This window comes from Diadema antillarum, unplaced genomic scaffold (genome assembly GCF_040938485.1).
Source record: "Diadema antillarum isolate AM-2024a unplaced genomic scaffold, OU_Dant_1.0 scf00000052, whole genome shotgun sequence".
In the NCBI taxonomy this organism is placed as follows: Eukaryota; Metazoa; Echinodermata; class Echinoidea; order Diadematoida; family Diadematidae; genus Diadema; species Diadema antillarum.
This window is the reverse complement of record NW_027270941.1, coordinates 270,970-285,072: the sequence shown is the minus strand read 5'-3', so window position 1 is coordinate 285,072 and position 14,103 is coordinate 270,970. Positions and strand designations below refer to the sequence as shown.

Here is a 14,103-nt window from a genome sequence, read left to right as displayed (position 1 = left end):
TTGAGCATAACCTACCTCAGCTACCATGTAGTTGATGACTAAAAACTTCATGAATTTGAATGACTAAAAACTTTGTATGCTTTTAAACAGATGGAAAAAAAGAAGAAAGGAAAATCATATTCCCCTCCCATTGTTGGAAGTATTTCTTGATAATGATTTAATTAGGTGGACTCTGTTACTGAAATATCTGATATTGCACTTCAGTTTGCTTTAAAATTGTTAATGTTTTATTTTCTGTGTTCATTATTATTTTCTCAAATCTGAAAAATATAATTTGCTCCATATCAGTAGATGGCAGAGTATGTTACTATGTTTGCATGTTTCATTGTATACACAGGTTGTTTACTCTTTACTGATGCCAGCAAAACAACCGCATGGTGAACAGGCGTTTGAATTCCAGGTAAGTGTTCTAGCTTCCATGTCATTGTAACTGTAAATGCTTAAATGTTCTTCATCTTAAAGTCATCAGTGAATTCATGATACCACCTGATATAAAAAAACATTTAAAAAATAGAAAAATAATTCTATTGTTGGAACGATGTAATTTGCATCAAAAGGACTTTGAAGAAAACATGGGAAATCTGCGAGGTGTTAGCATTTTATGAATCGTTTGTCCTGAATTTCTAGTTTTGATTTCAATTGTTATACAGGGGAAAGCAAATTTATATGATACAAGCATGACACACTGCCTGAGATATGTAAATCAGAATACATATATTTAGAAAGTTAATGCTATATTCTAAATTGCCTTTCACCCTAAGTGTACTTTTAAGGCTTGCATCTTTATGCTGTATGCTTGCAGACTCATTTATCAATTTTTGTTCCTGTTCTACAATCCACAGTATACCTTCTTGAAGAGTGGTGGAGTGTCAGCTGTTATGAACATGTTGACCAAGAATAACTTCTTGCCAAATGCAGACATGGAAACAAGACGGTAAGATGAAGAGATGTTTTCTTTATATCGCAACCTCTTGGTTGCAGTTTTGATGTAACGTTTCCACTTCCTCATATGTGGCTCACAGTTATCGTTGTGAAGTAAAAATAGGAGTGGGATAGCAAAATCGGTATTTTGCACTTGGCTCTGAAGCATAATTCTTTGTTTATTTCAAGATATATACTGCGTTATGCAAATTTTCAAATACATGCATTTCTTTTTTTACAAGTTCTTTGACAAGAGTTCCCTTACAAACATAATTCCTGCACAGCTGGAAAAGTCTCAATGCTGTGATTACTAGTGAGACTTGAGTTTGTTTGTTTTTCAAGAAGGGACAGATTGAAGGCATGATATACGAGGTGTGTCAGAAAAGTTCCAGGACTTGTGTCATAAAAGATTTGTTTCAAACCCAAGCTTCAAACTATGAGGTTTCACCTTCAGAGTAATCTATCTGGAGTATGTAACTGTGATCTTAGCTCTCTGCAGCCATCAGATTTTTTTTCTACATAATTTCATATACACATCCTCTGTTTCAGGTCGTACAGCAATGAGCATAGAGCAACAAAGAAACTTGAAGTTTCTTGCACGGTTGGAGAAAACTCTTTCAGAAGCACTGCGATTGTTGCAGCTAGTGTACGGAGATGAGATGATGTCATGTATGCATGTTTTTGAATGGTGCAAGAAGTTTGAAGAAGGACAAGAGGACGTGGAAGATTGCTGCACCAATCTCAACACTTCTGACAGAGTTTTCCCCAACCGTACCAGAAACTTCAAATTTGTTTATTGCTCTGTGCTAATTGCTATACGACCAGAAACAGAGGATGTGTTTATAAAATTGTATGGAAAAAAAATCTGATGGCTGCAAATAGCTAAGATCACAGTTACATACTCCAGATTGATTACTTTGAAGGTGAAACCTCTCAGTTTGAAGTTTGGGTTTGAAATAAATCTTCTATGTCGGCAGTCCTGGGACTTTTCTGGCACACCTCATATATGCATGTAGAATATGTTTGAAGTATTTTTACCTCCCTTCTGTTGTACGCTAATGGGTTCCCAACTTGCTTTTTACAATGCTGTCCAAGTTAAAGGAAATGTGTGTTATCAGGGCCATCCACCTGTTTTCCTTCCCCAGGTCTGCCCTTCTTATGGTGCTAAAGATCGGCAAGCTGATGTTTACCACGCTGGCCTATGCCCGCATCACGGCGGTGGCTGAGGCATGCCAGACGGACCCAGCCGGGGGCCCCAGCCAGTCCTCCGTCTCACAGAGCACCCACACCCAGGCTGTGGTGCTGCAGCAAGCCATGCAGCACATCCCCAACCCCAACGCAGAGTGCGTGCTGCGCAATGCGGCCGTCCGGCTGGGGAGGCAAGCTGCTGAAGAGGTGGGTGCTAACTATCCACTGCAACAAATTTTGGGGGCCAGTTCAAATTCATAATGTCTGAATTGCAGTTAAAGTTTGCTGTGTAACTGTCAGTTCTCTGTTTTTGTGGTGGATGTATTTACGAGGATTCTGATTGATTCATTATTTTATGTTCATGCATGTAGATACACTATGGGTTATGGTTGACTAATGAAGAAAGAATTAGGAATACTGTGTGTTCCATCAAATTTTTGAGCATTATACATTTGGTTAAGGTGGTTTTGAAAGTTTCTCTCTTGTTAGACTTTGTGCTAAGAGCTGCCCCAGAAGATTACCGGAGATCAATGCTTTTTTTGTTCTTCTCTCTCTCTTCCCCTGAAGGCAAAGACAGACAACCTGGATCTCAGTGTCGTAAAAGCCATCAAGAAGATCGCATGGTCAGCTGGCTGTGGCTGTTCCCATCTACTACATGGGTCAAACGAGGAGGTCCACAAGTCCTATGAGAAGGTGCGGTCATCTCATTTCATTTACCCCTCTCCCCTGTCATCACCATCACAAAGTACCACTGATATTGTGTAGAGTTAGGTCACTAGTGGTAATGACAATACTCATTTTGCTTCTAAGGTGACTGCCAGATCATCAGTGCATGAAAGAAACAGTGGCCATTGGAGTCACCGCATACATATGAGAAATCTTTCATGCACAGACTTGCCCATTTGGAATTTATTGTGACTATGATGCCTTGATTCTGGAAGGTCTTTAAAATTTTATTTCTCACATTTCCAAAATCTCTGTATTGCCCCTCTCAAGGCTATTTCTTTTGCCACATCTGATAAAGATGCAGATGTGAACACTTCTCTTCCTTGCTGATGGCCTGTTTGAAGGCAGTCAAGCAATCCATGTTTTCCCTTTCCTCGGTCAACTGCATGTGCAATCAAACAATGCAAAATATCGACCCAATGTGAGGTTTAAATAGAGCGTGCGCTTGGTTTGTAAAATCATTGGTTATACACAATAATGGCACCCGAATGGGGTCAGCAAAAGTCAGAATCTTTTGAGCTCAGCCTTGAGTGTTATGTACATCTTCATACGAGTTTTGTAGCAAAACAAGCACACCACTACATTTAAAAAGGTAAATTACGCAAAATGAATACAATTCTGAGACAGATACAGAAGAGTTATTGACAGCAGAAATGCTAATTTTTCTAGTGAAGTAATTTTTCCAACTCTGAATGATGCAAACATGAATTTACACCATGAATGCAGACACTCTGGCATTCTTTTTGGGAATACCAGGTTCCTGTCTATGAGTTTACACTTCCAGGTTCCTGGTAGGAACATGTTTAAAGGACAAGTTCACCTTCATAGACATGTGGGTTGAGTGAATGCAGCAATATTAGTAGAACACATCAGTGAGAGTTTGAGCGAAATCGGACAATCCGTTAAAAAGTTATGAATTTTTGAAGTTTCTGCTCAGTCATGGCTGGATGAAAAGACTACTATAGCTTGTTATGTCACATGAGTACAACGATATAAAGAAAGAATAAAGAAAATTCAACATACTTCCATTTTTCTCGCATAGCAAAAGAACACTCAACTTCTCTCTTTCAGAAGGCAGGGGGAATAATATTACCCTTAACATACTTTAGTAGCAAGTCGAAGAAATGTGCACTTTATTCAAAAAGTAAAGTTTTGTGAAATTCTCTTTTTATTTTCCTTATATAGTTGTACGCATGTGACATCATACACTTAAGTAGTCTTCTCTTCCAGCAGTGACTGCGCAGATACTTAAAATATTCGTAACTTTTGAATGGATTGTCCAATTTTCCTCAAACTTTCACTGATGTGTTCTGTTAATATTGCTGCATTCTCTCAATCCTAATGTATATGAAGGTGGACTTGTCCTTTAATATTCAAAGTAGTTAATATGATGGGACAGTACAAGCTTGCCCATGACAATGTGACATTGTTTTTGTAAAAGAAACACTTGTATCACTGTTTGCATTAATAGAAACACTCAGACATATCTTTGTTTGCATTGATAAAAACACTGGTATCGCTGTTTCCGTTGAGCAGGCTGACAGTGGTGAGGCAGATGGCGATGATGCTGCCCTGTGTCGAGAAGCCCTGGAAGTCCTGACGGTTTGTCTAGCTCTCTGTCCACAAGCTCTGGATGCTCTCAATAAGGACAAGGCGTGGCAGTGCTGTATCATTGACCTCCTCCTCCTAGCAAAGACGAGGTATGTGACACGCCCATTGGAGTCCATACAGGCACAATCTTCTTTTTTTTTTTTTGAAGATAGTAAAGTGCATCTATGTGCACAGAAGTTGATTAGATATCCAATACTAAAACAAGAGAGCTATCTTGGCAAAGTGTGTTTCAGTGTCATCCTCGCAGTGGTGATATTCATGTAAGTTGTTTTTGTTATGCTATTTTCAATAGAAAAAGAAAAGAAGAGAAAGAAAAAATTGGGACCCTATGAAAAGAATAATTTTCCCCAGACAATACTGACATAAAATCAAACCATAATAAATCCTAAAAACAAATCAAACCTAATTATTGGATATATAATATACTGTCCCCACAAGGGAGCTCATAATGAATGTCTCCACGAGGGAGCTCATAATGTGTAAGGTGTACAACTTCATGTGGAATAGGGTATGGATTTCTTGATATCTTATTAGGTAATGCAATGTGTTTAACAAACTGCAGTGACAATCAGCAGGTGTTTGTTTGAAAATTATTGTAAATGATAGATTTTAGCAAGTTTTATTACTTATCATATATGTCATCTTGTTCATGTATTGTTCATTTGATGTGGAGCCATTGTCAATGGGTCAACTTCACAGTCACACATTTCTCTTTCTTCCTTTTCTAGGTCTGTAAGAGTGTCGGCCATGGAGCAGTTCCAGCTGATTGCCACCAAGTGTTCATCTGGACATCGCCCTCTCCTCTTCTTCATTACCCTTTGCTTCTCGGTCCTTCAGGTAGTAGCTCAGAAAGTTTTACTCTTCAGCCTCCCCCCCCCCCCCCAAGAACAAGAGAGAGAAAGAAAAGTAGTTTTAAGAAAAACTGATCCACTCTCAGAATCCAGAGTTGCATATTTGCTGGAAAGTATTGCATGTTAAACTAAAATTATCAAAGCTGCTAAGATGAGGCCATGAATGATGAGAGACAGGTTGTCTGCTTTCACTGTGAAATCTTTCCATGTTATTCCTTCTACTTAGATACGTAGTATGGTTGTTCGTCATATGTTATTATTATTATTATAAAAATTGTGATGATGATAAGGATTATGATTAATAGAATTATTATTATCATTTTATTTGGCCATTATTAAATTATTGAATATTTTTGATATCATAGTCAAAGATTGTCATGATATGAAATCAAGACAATATTAATCAGAGGGGTGAAGGTCGAGATGTAAATTTTCTTCACTTTGTCTCCCTCTACAAATGAAATTTGTAAGATTGCAACTGCTGATCTGTAATTTAACAAACATGTCGGAAAAAAGGAACCATGGGACTTGAATCTGTCATCAGCAGTTGCGATCTTACAAAGTTCATTTGTAGAGAAGACTGAAAGAAAGTGTGCATCTCTGTCATCGTGATATGTTGGTAGAAAATAATTTCCTGTGCATCAGTCTTGGCTGCTAGGGTGCAGAAACAGTACAATCCACAGACCATCCTCATCATGTCCAAGCTTAGCGCACATAATTGTGTAATGTCAATTCGTACTGTCCTCTCTGGCAGCATACACACTTACCAAAGTAGAACAATTTTCTGGTAATATGTAGTGATGATGATGATGATGATGATGATGATGATGATGATGATGGTGATGATGGTGGTGAGATGATGATGATGATGATGATGATGATGATGATGATGATGATGATGATGACGAGGAGGAGGAGGATAGTGTATACTTTTGTAGTGTAACAATCCATCAAAAAGATGCTCATGGCGCTTTTAGGCTTAAAGGTTAAGAAGAAGAACAATGTGACTTTTTTCCCTTTTTTTCCTGCAACATATTAACAGATTAAAATGTAAGCAACTTTTTTTTCTTTCCATGAAATTTTCTAGAACAAGACCAAAGAGCATCCTGGCTCCTGCATTGAGTATTTCCAGCTCCTGTGTCGGTTGCTGAACTACGGCTATGTCACAAACAGCCCCGTGCCCAACGCTGAGACTCTTCTCAACAACGAGATCGACTGGCTCAAGAAAGTCAGGGTAAGTCACGTGATCAAGAAATTTTGGTCAGGGTCATGTGAACGTTGGGAGTTTAATTCTTAGCTTATCTGAGCCAAGGGGTCAAGTGGGCATATAGACATGAAGTTCCTCTCACAATATTGTTTCATTGCAAACATTTGTTCAACCAGACCTCTCTTTTTGATATATTTCACAGGACGGGGTCCTGACATCAGGTGAGAGTGTGTGTGAGGATACTCTACTGGAGGGTCACCTGGGCATCACTCGAGAGCTCCTAGCGTTCATGTCCAGCGAGAAGAAGTTCCAGGTGGGGTCCAAGAAGGATGGCTGCCAGCTCATAAAGGTGTGGATAAAATCTCAATGCTCTCATTCTCTTTTTTAGTTTCTTGTCCCTTGGTTGTTGGGCAAAGGTTTGAAACGCTTTTTATGTCTTGCCTGAGAGAATATTGCCTAGTCTGTTCGTACTTTGGTCGTGTGTGTAACCAGTGACGAGCAAGCTTGTATTGATTTACCATGCCTTCTTTCATTGCTAGTGTACTGGTGATAAAATCTCAATGCTCACATTCTCTTTTTTAGTTTCTTGTCCCTCGGTTGTTGGGCAAAGGTTTGAAACGCTTTTTATGTTTTCTCTGGGAGAATATTTCCAGTCTGTTCCTACTTTGGTCATGTGTGTAACCAGTGACAAGCAAGCTTGTATTGATTTTCCATACCTTCTTTCATTGCTGGTGTACTGGTGTTCAATCCTAGTTAGTATTCTGACATCTGAACTATCTGATAGATTTATTTGCCGTCATGATCCTGCCTGTTAAAGACTCTGTAGCGTGTGGATACCATGTAGTGGGGAGGCTGGCCCAGCTCGGATATATTCAAGAATTCTAGTAGCAAATTGTGTACAGCATCTTCACTGATCTCTGTGTAAGTACTGTTAAAGGTAGTTGTCCCGGTAGTGTAGAGGGCGCTGTTGATGATACTGCCGATCACCGTAAGCATTGATACGAAGATTACCGAAGTTGAGCTGTCATCAGGAGTAAAGTGTGTAGGTGTTGCTAAGTAATGTTGCCTTTGTTGTCTTCTCTGCGCATCGCGCAGTCTGTAGTAATGCCAGGATGTGTGCATATGTGTTTCGTATTATGACTGCACAAAAGAAGTTTGCTAAAGCTATCATTCCTCTCAGCCGAATCATGAATCGAACTGTGATTGGACCACTGACTACAGTGGATCGGACTTCTTCGGACTCGGGGAAGTGGGCCAAAGCGTAATCGCCAAAGAGGAGTCGACAGCGTAGGTCTCTATAGGAAACTTGCACCGTGCGCCTGCGTACATGTTTGACTAAAACGCCGCGACCATGCACCTTTAACGTCAATATATTTGCGTTCTTTCGTACTCAAAAACATATTCGCAGGGTCTTGAATTCGCGCTGCGCAATTGTCAACCCATTCAAAACGTGGAGAAAAAATCGTGAAGTTACTTTTGCGGGTTTTAGAATCCCCGCTTGCCAGAACTAGTGCCAAATACGCAAAAATTAGTGTACCGCGAAAAATTTCTGCGTTTACTGTACACACAGCCGAAGAATCTGAACTTGAGTTGACCATTACTGATGAACATACGCTTCGTTGGATGTACAAATATTCACTGACAGCGCTATTTGTCATTTTCCAACGTATCCCTGTGCGAAGCGAATGAGGATAGATTCAATCAACCGCCCATGAATCACCACACCTGAAATCTTTAAAACCCATTCAGTTACAGGTTAGTTTTCATCCAGTCAGCACGAAGAGATTTCCAATTTACATGGAGTGAGTTGTGACAAATGTTTTGGTTTTTTTCCTCTCTTTCTCTCTGACAGGAGTTGATGGATGACTTCCTGTTTCCAGCTTCAAAGATTGTCGTCCAGACGCTAAAGAACGGCGCCGAGACACCGCTTGACCCTGTAGTCCCCGTGTGTGTCACATCGTCCACCATCAATGCCGCCTTTGACCTCTTGGTGGCGCTCTGCATGAACTGTGTGCCAAACCTGAAACTTGTAGCTGACACTCTCACTGACATGTACTATTCAGGTACGTTAATGCACTGATTGGAGAAATGAAAATCTGTCGTTGATGGTGAACACATTCCTGTTCTAAAGTCAGATACTGGTCTCCCTAAAGAGCGTGCAGTGTACTGTAAAACGAGGAACATTTTCGTCATGAAATTTTCACAAACTCTAGAGCCGACTTTTTCGTACCCCAAAACTTTTGCGAAACACCACTAGCATGTAATGCATTTTGTTGACAAATACTTTCGCATGCATTTTACTTTGACGGATCTTGGCTCCTCACGAGATTTGTGAAAGTGTCATGCATGTGAAAATTTCTGGTTTTACAATATAATTTGGTTCAGCAGAGCCAAAAACATGAAAATGATAAAGTCTTTAGTTACCCCCAATTCAAGAGTATTTTTCGTATTGACTTGTATGTGCACACTTGTGTTACACGAAAGTAGTGTAAATGGACGTGCATGTTCAATGTAAGTGAGTGTGCAGATCTTTTTTTTTAGAGTAGGGGAGAACTTTTTGAAAAAGTTATCCAGTCCTCGGATATTGGCATTTGACAAACAGATGCTCATACATGGTACTCATGGGCCCTACTTCATGTGTGACAGTTGCACAACTTGATGGTGCAGAGGGTAATGGTTGTTACGCCAGACTTCACTGGTGTACTGCAATAGTTGCAGGTTGCAAGTGTTGGAAAAAAAATGCTTTGATATAGGCCCTTGAGTTAATATTTCCTGAATGTGGATATAGCATGCTTCGAGTGGTTCATTCATTAGCCGAGGTGTAAATACTTTTTCATTTTTAACCTTCTTTAGGAAATGACGCACCCCTGACAGAGTGGGAGTATCTACCCCCGGTGGGACCCCGCCCAAACAAGGGATTCGTTGGGCTAAAGAATGCTGGAGCCACATGCTACATGAATTCCGTTCTGCAACAGGTACGTGAAGACTCCGCCTTCCTGTCAAGTTCCTAATGCGTCATAATTTCTGACGTTGATGTTTATATGTTGTATCCGTTGCAGACATGTCAGTAACTTTATGTATACTTGACAACATGAATCTGAATGTATTTGTATTTATATGCTGTGTATTTTCTCTGTTTATCTAGATGTGGTTTTTATGAAGTATTGGACAAATAAATCCTAATCCTAATTCTAATAGAAAATATATCCCCTTTGTTAAAAGTTGCACATGTCGCCAAGAATGGGAGAAAAATTCTGAGATACTTCGAAGAGGCCTAGTTGAGACTGTTTTGGTTTATGTACAATGTATGTGTAGGTGCTGGTGCTTGTGAATGAATACTTTATTAAAGGCAATACTTCATTTCATTTTGATTCTCTTCTAACAGGTGTATATGGTGCCAGAAATCCGAAGAGCCGTTCTCTCAGCTGAGGGCGCTGTTATAGACACGGAAGATGACTTCTATAACGATGAAAAGCAAGATAATGAGGTAAGAGATTCTTATCCTCTATCTGTTTTTTTTTTGGGGGGGGGAGGGGTGGGGGAGTGAGGAGAGGGGTTATTTCTTTCTTGCAAAGAGGCCATACTTGCTATGCAGTACTTGTAACAACAGTGACTTCCTATTCAAACTGAATTCCATAAATGAATGCAATCAATACTGTACATGTATGTAGAAAAGATAAGATATGCAAGTGAGAACAGACAGAATTATAGAATTTTTCCCTCCCTTTCAGAAAATAAAAAGATAGCATTGAGAATGCATGTGATCATCATTTCTTCACTCTTTCCACTTATGGCTCCACCGGAAAAAAAAGAAAAAAAAAAGTGCTGAGGCATTATTTCTGTTATTGAAATGAATAGCAAAAGAGAATATGAGTTTTGTAAGTATGAGATTACAGTAGTTTATATTCTACTTCTACCCAAGATACATGTATGCTAATGATACAGGTTAACTTGCATATTTTCTTGGTATGATATGGCTAATACTGCAAATCATTTCTAAAAACTAAGTATGCTCGACCACAGTCTGTCACCATTGGTCAAATAAAAATAGAAAAAGAGAGAGTGAGAGTGCCCATTCATCAGTTAATCCATCGTCCCCCCATCTCCCATCCTGCCGCAGAGCAACATCGACATCGTCGACTCGGAGATCGGCAGCTCGGTGGTGGAGGAGGGTCCGCCCATGAGCAAACAGGAGGAGACCAAGGAATATAACCTGGGCGTCCTCAAACACGTCCAGGCCATCTTTGGCCACCTGGCTGAGAGCAAACTCCAGTACTACGTCCCCAGGGGCTTCTGGAAGCACTTCAAGTGAGTTGGGAATATTGTCATGTGTTGTTTTTCCTTTGTTTTGTTTACCTCTGTGGACAGTTCTCCTAGGGTATTGAGTTTTGATGAGTTACCGTAATTTTGCTTTGTTTTTGTTCTGTTTGCTTCTGTGATCAGTTTCTCTTATGGTGCTGGTATTTTGATGAGTTGTGTTAATTTTGTAAGGTACTGGATAATCTCATGTTGCTCTTTCTCTTTCTGTTACTCTATTGTCAAATTACACAAAATATGGAAAGAAGGGCGTGTAAGTTAATGATAAGAAGACAGTGACAGCAGCGAAATTAACCTTGACCATTTCTTTGATATGTGTCAACTGGAAAGCTTAAATTCTCTTTACTTCTCAAAGTCAATTGTACTGAACTAGGAATGACCATCCTGAATATGAATATCTGTGCCAGGAAGGGAATTGTAATTATGTAAATTTGACATTGGTTGTTAAGAAAACATAACATACTTTACAGCAAGCTGCCAATTCCTCCAAAGAAAGATTAGTAGGTACAGTTGTAGCTTTCTAAATCTGCATGAAATTGAGTTGGGATCAAATTCCATTACTCTTGCATCCTGCAAGTGTTGATGTGTTTTGTCAGTGTGGATGGAGAGGGTTCAAACTGTAATTTTCCATGAATAGAATACAGTTGAACCTCTCGTATCCGGACAAGTCGGACCCGGGGCTCATCCGGATAAGGGATTTGGCCGGATACGGGAGACTCAATGCTTTAAACATGTACATATACATACACATGTACTGATTTAGCCCATTGTAAGTGTATACTGCAACATTTTCATTGTTACACTCAGTAATAGACCCCAAAATAGAGGTTCGTGTTTGCAAGAATGAAATCATTTTCTTTTATAAATTCTTGGGATGATTTACCCAAATAATTATTGAGAAATGTATCAAGTATATGTTATTCATGTGTGTTTGTGTAGGAGTTCTCAAGGAGTTGGGAATCCCCCTTTCCTCCCGTAATAATAATTAAAAAAAAAAAAAATCACGGCGAGATTTCGTCCATATAATAGAGAGATCCGGATAAAGGGAGGCCGGATAAGAGAGGTTCAACTGTACATATGTGGACTTGTCAATCGTAACGTGGTCTAGCAGGAGACTCTTAGCTGTGCAGATATTGCCAGTCTTTGGAAGGCCTTTAAATTCAATGTACTACACATTGTGTACTACTACTACGTTAGGAATATGAATTTATCAAGATGTGATTCCCTATTGCAGGACTTGACACTAAATTTTTTTTTTCTGGTGACCCATTTGGGTCACTGAAACATAAATCTTGAATTTTTGTAGCACAAAAAAGAAATATAGTTGCTAAAAGCAAACGAAACATTCCATTTTTAATCTTAGTTGCCCAATCTTGCCACTGAAACAAAAATTTTCAATTTTTTTTTTGACCTGACATTAATTTTTAGTGGGCCACCAAGCCACTGCTGTTACATTTGTATGTCGAGCCCTGCCTATTAATAATGATATGTCAAACCAATCTATCCCTTACCTGCATCCAGGCTGGCAGGGGAACCAGTCAACCTTCGGGAGCAGCATGATGCCCTCGAATTCTTCAACAGTCTAGTAGACAGCCTGGACGAGGCTCTCAAGGCCCACGGCGCCAACCCGGCCTTCGCCAAAGTGCTCGGGGGCTCCTATGCGGACCAGATGATATGCAAAGACTGCCCCCACAGGTTCGTGGATTGAGTGTGGGGAGCAGCTATGGTCTCCAACATCAATGTTCAGTGGCCTGTTTCACTAAACTCTAAAATCAATCTCAAGTTCAAGTCAACTGATCTTAGGGACAAATTTGGAATCAATCATTTCTCAGAAGTTGGGAACTGTTTCGCTGAACCATATGCAAACAAAATCTTGTACCCACCTTGCCACGCTCTAGAATTATTCTTGAGGGTTTATGTATCCTTTCCAACTAGATCTGATCTGAATCTGTCCAACTTGAAGTTCATCATTTGGCTTGATTATTTATCATGTTAGTGAAACTGGGCCCTGATCCTGTTTCCTAGTCCCACACACAACAGATTATGTGTGTTCTTGTTTAAGGCGTGAACACATCTGTCTTAGATTCAATGTCAGTGTCAAGGTAATTATGTTCTTTTTGTTACTTGTACAGTGTATCAATACAGCATCGGCTTACTCCTGACTTAATGCTGAAATAAAAGCCTACTTGTGTTTCTTGATGAGTCACTATCAAAATTCAAAATGAGTACATGGAATAGAAAAGTTCATATGATTCTATGATAATTTTGACCTTCATCCCCTATTGATTTCCTGGAATGAATTTATTTGATAATCCAATCCTGCATTATGAGAAACCAACAGTCTGGATGTGATTGAGTGATTGACCTAATATCTGATATTCAAGATGTCATGAGTGAGAGATTGAAGTTGTTGAATTTCTTGCAGATACTCAAGGGAATCAATGTTCACGACTCTGAATGTGGACATCCGCAACAACCAAAATCTCCTAGATTCACTGGAGCAATTTGTGAAGGGAGATCTCCTAGAGGGGGACAACGCCTATCGGTGTGAAAAGTGCAACAAAAAGGTAGCGCATTCATTATGTCAGATGTCATAGAGATGTGTACACACTCTGTCCAATTGTTTGGGAGAAGTGAGTGCTCAGATCTTCACCATCACCATATGAGGACTACTCCAAAAGGGAAATAAGCTACTAGTAGCGATATGTATTAAAAGCATGTTATAGCAGCTGTGCATACCGCTGTTACTGTTGTAAAAATGTGATTTTTTTTTTTTTACAGAGAAATAGATCTGCAGAGGCTACTTTCACTATGTTGACCCACAGTGACTTTTTTAGAGGAAATGAAATATCTGAATCGCAAGGGTTTTACCATATTGTGCATCTATAGTGTAAAAAGAAGTTAACACACTCAAGTTGTGTACTGTTTTACTTCTTGAAGAGCAGTCTCTTATAGAAAATTCACAATACACTTCTAAGGTGATAGGAAGGCATTTTGTCAGCAGGCACATCAGCTGGAAGTAAAATTTTAGGAAACAACATGATATGAATGAAAATTTGATGCTAACTTCATAATCATTCAAGAATTTGTGATTATGGCTGAATGATATACATGTACTGTAAATCACAATATTTTTCGCGGCATGAAATTTTTGCGAATGGCCTCTAACGTTCAGTGCCTATAGTGTAGACAAGAACTTTCATGTGCATTTTAATTTCGCGAATCTTGGCTCTCGTGAAATTCGCGAAATTAAAATGCACGCATTTGTTTTACAGTGTATCT

The 14,103-nt window shown here is 39.4% G+C and overlaps 1 protein-coding gene across 1 annotated transcript in view; it reads left to right on the top strand.

Moving 5' to 3' along the window:
* Positions 1-14,103, top strand: part of LOC139715613 (ubiquitin carboxyl-terminal hydrolase 9X-like) — an 84,905-nt gene that overhangs the window by 54,653 nt on the left and 16,149 nt on the right. The window contains exons 31-44 of the mRNA XM_071627172.1: positions 338-400; positions 843-934; positions 2,067-2,316; positions 2,677-2,802; positions 4,372-4,535; positions 5,175-5,283; positions 6,385-6,531; positions 6,707-6,853; positions 8,357-8,567; positions 9,358-9,479; positions 9,890-9,991; positions 10,625-10,812; positions 12,343-12,516; positions 13,247-13,388. Coding sequence (XP_071483273.1) covers positions 338-400; positions 843-934; positions 2,067-2,316; positions 2,677-2,802; positions 4,372-4,535; positions 5,175-5,283; positions 6,385-6,531; positions 6,707-6,853; positions 8,357-8,567; positions 9,358-9,479; positions 9,890-9,991; positions 10,625-10,812; positions 12,343-12,516; positions 13,247-13,388 — 2,037 coding nt within the window. The remainder of the gene's footprint in view (positions 1-337; positions 401-842; positions 935-2,066; positions 2,317-2,676; positions 2,803-4,371; positions 4,536-5,174; positions 5,284-6,384; positions 6,532-6,706; positions 6,854-8,356; positions 8,568-9,357; positions 9,480-9,889; positions 9,992-10,624; positions 10,813-12,342; positions 12,517-13,246; positions 13,389-14,103) is intronic.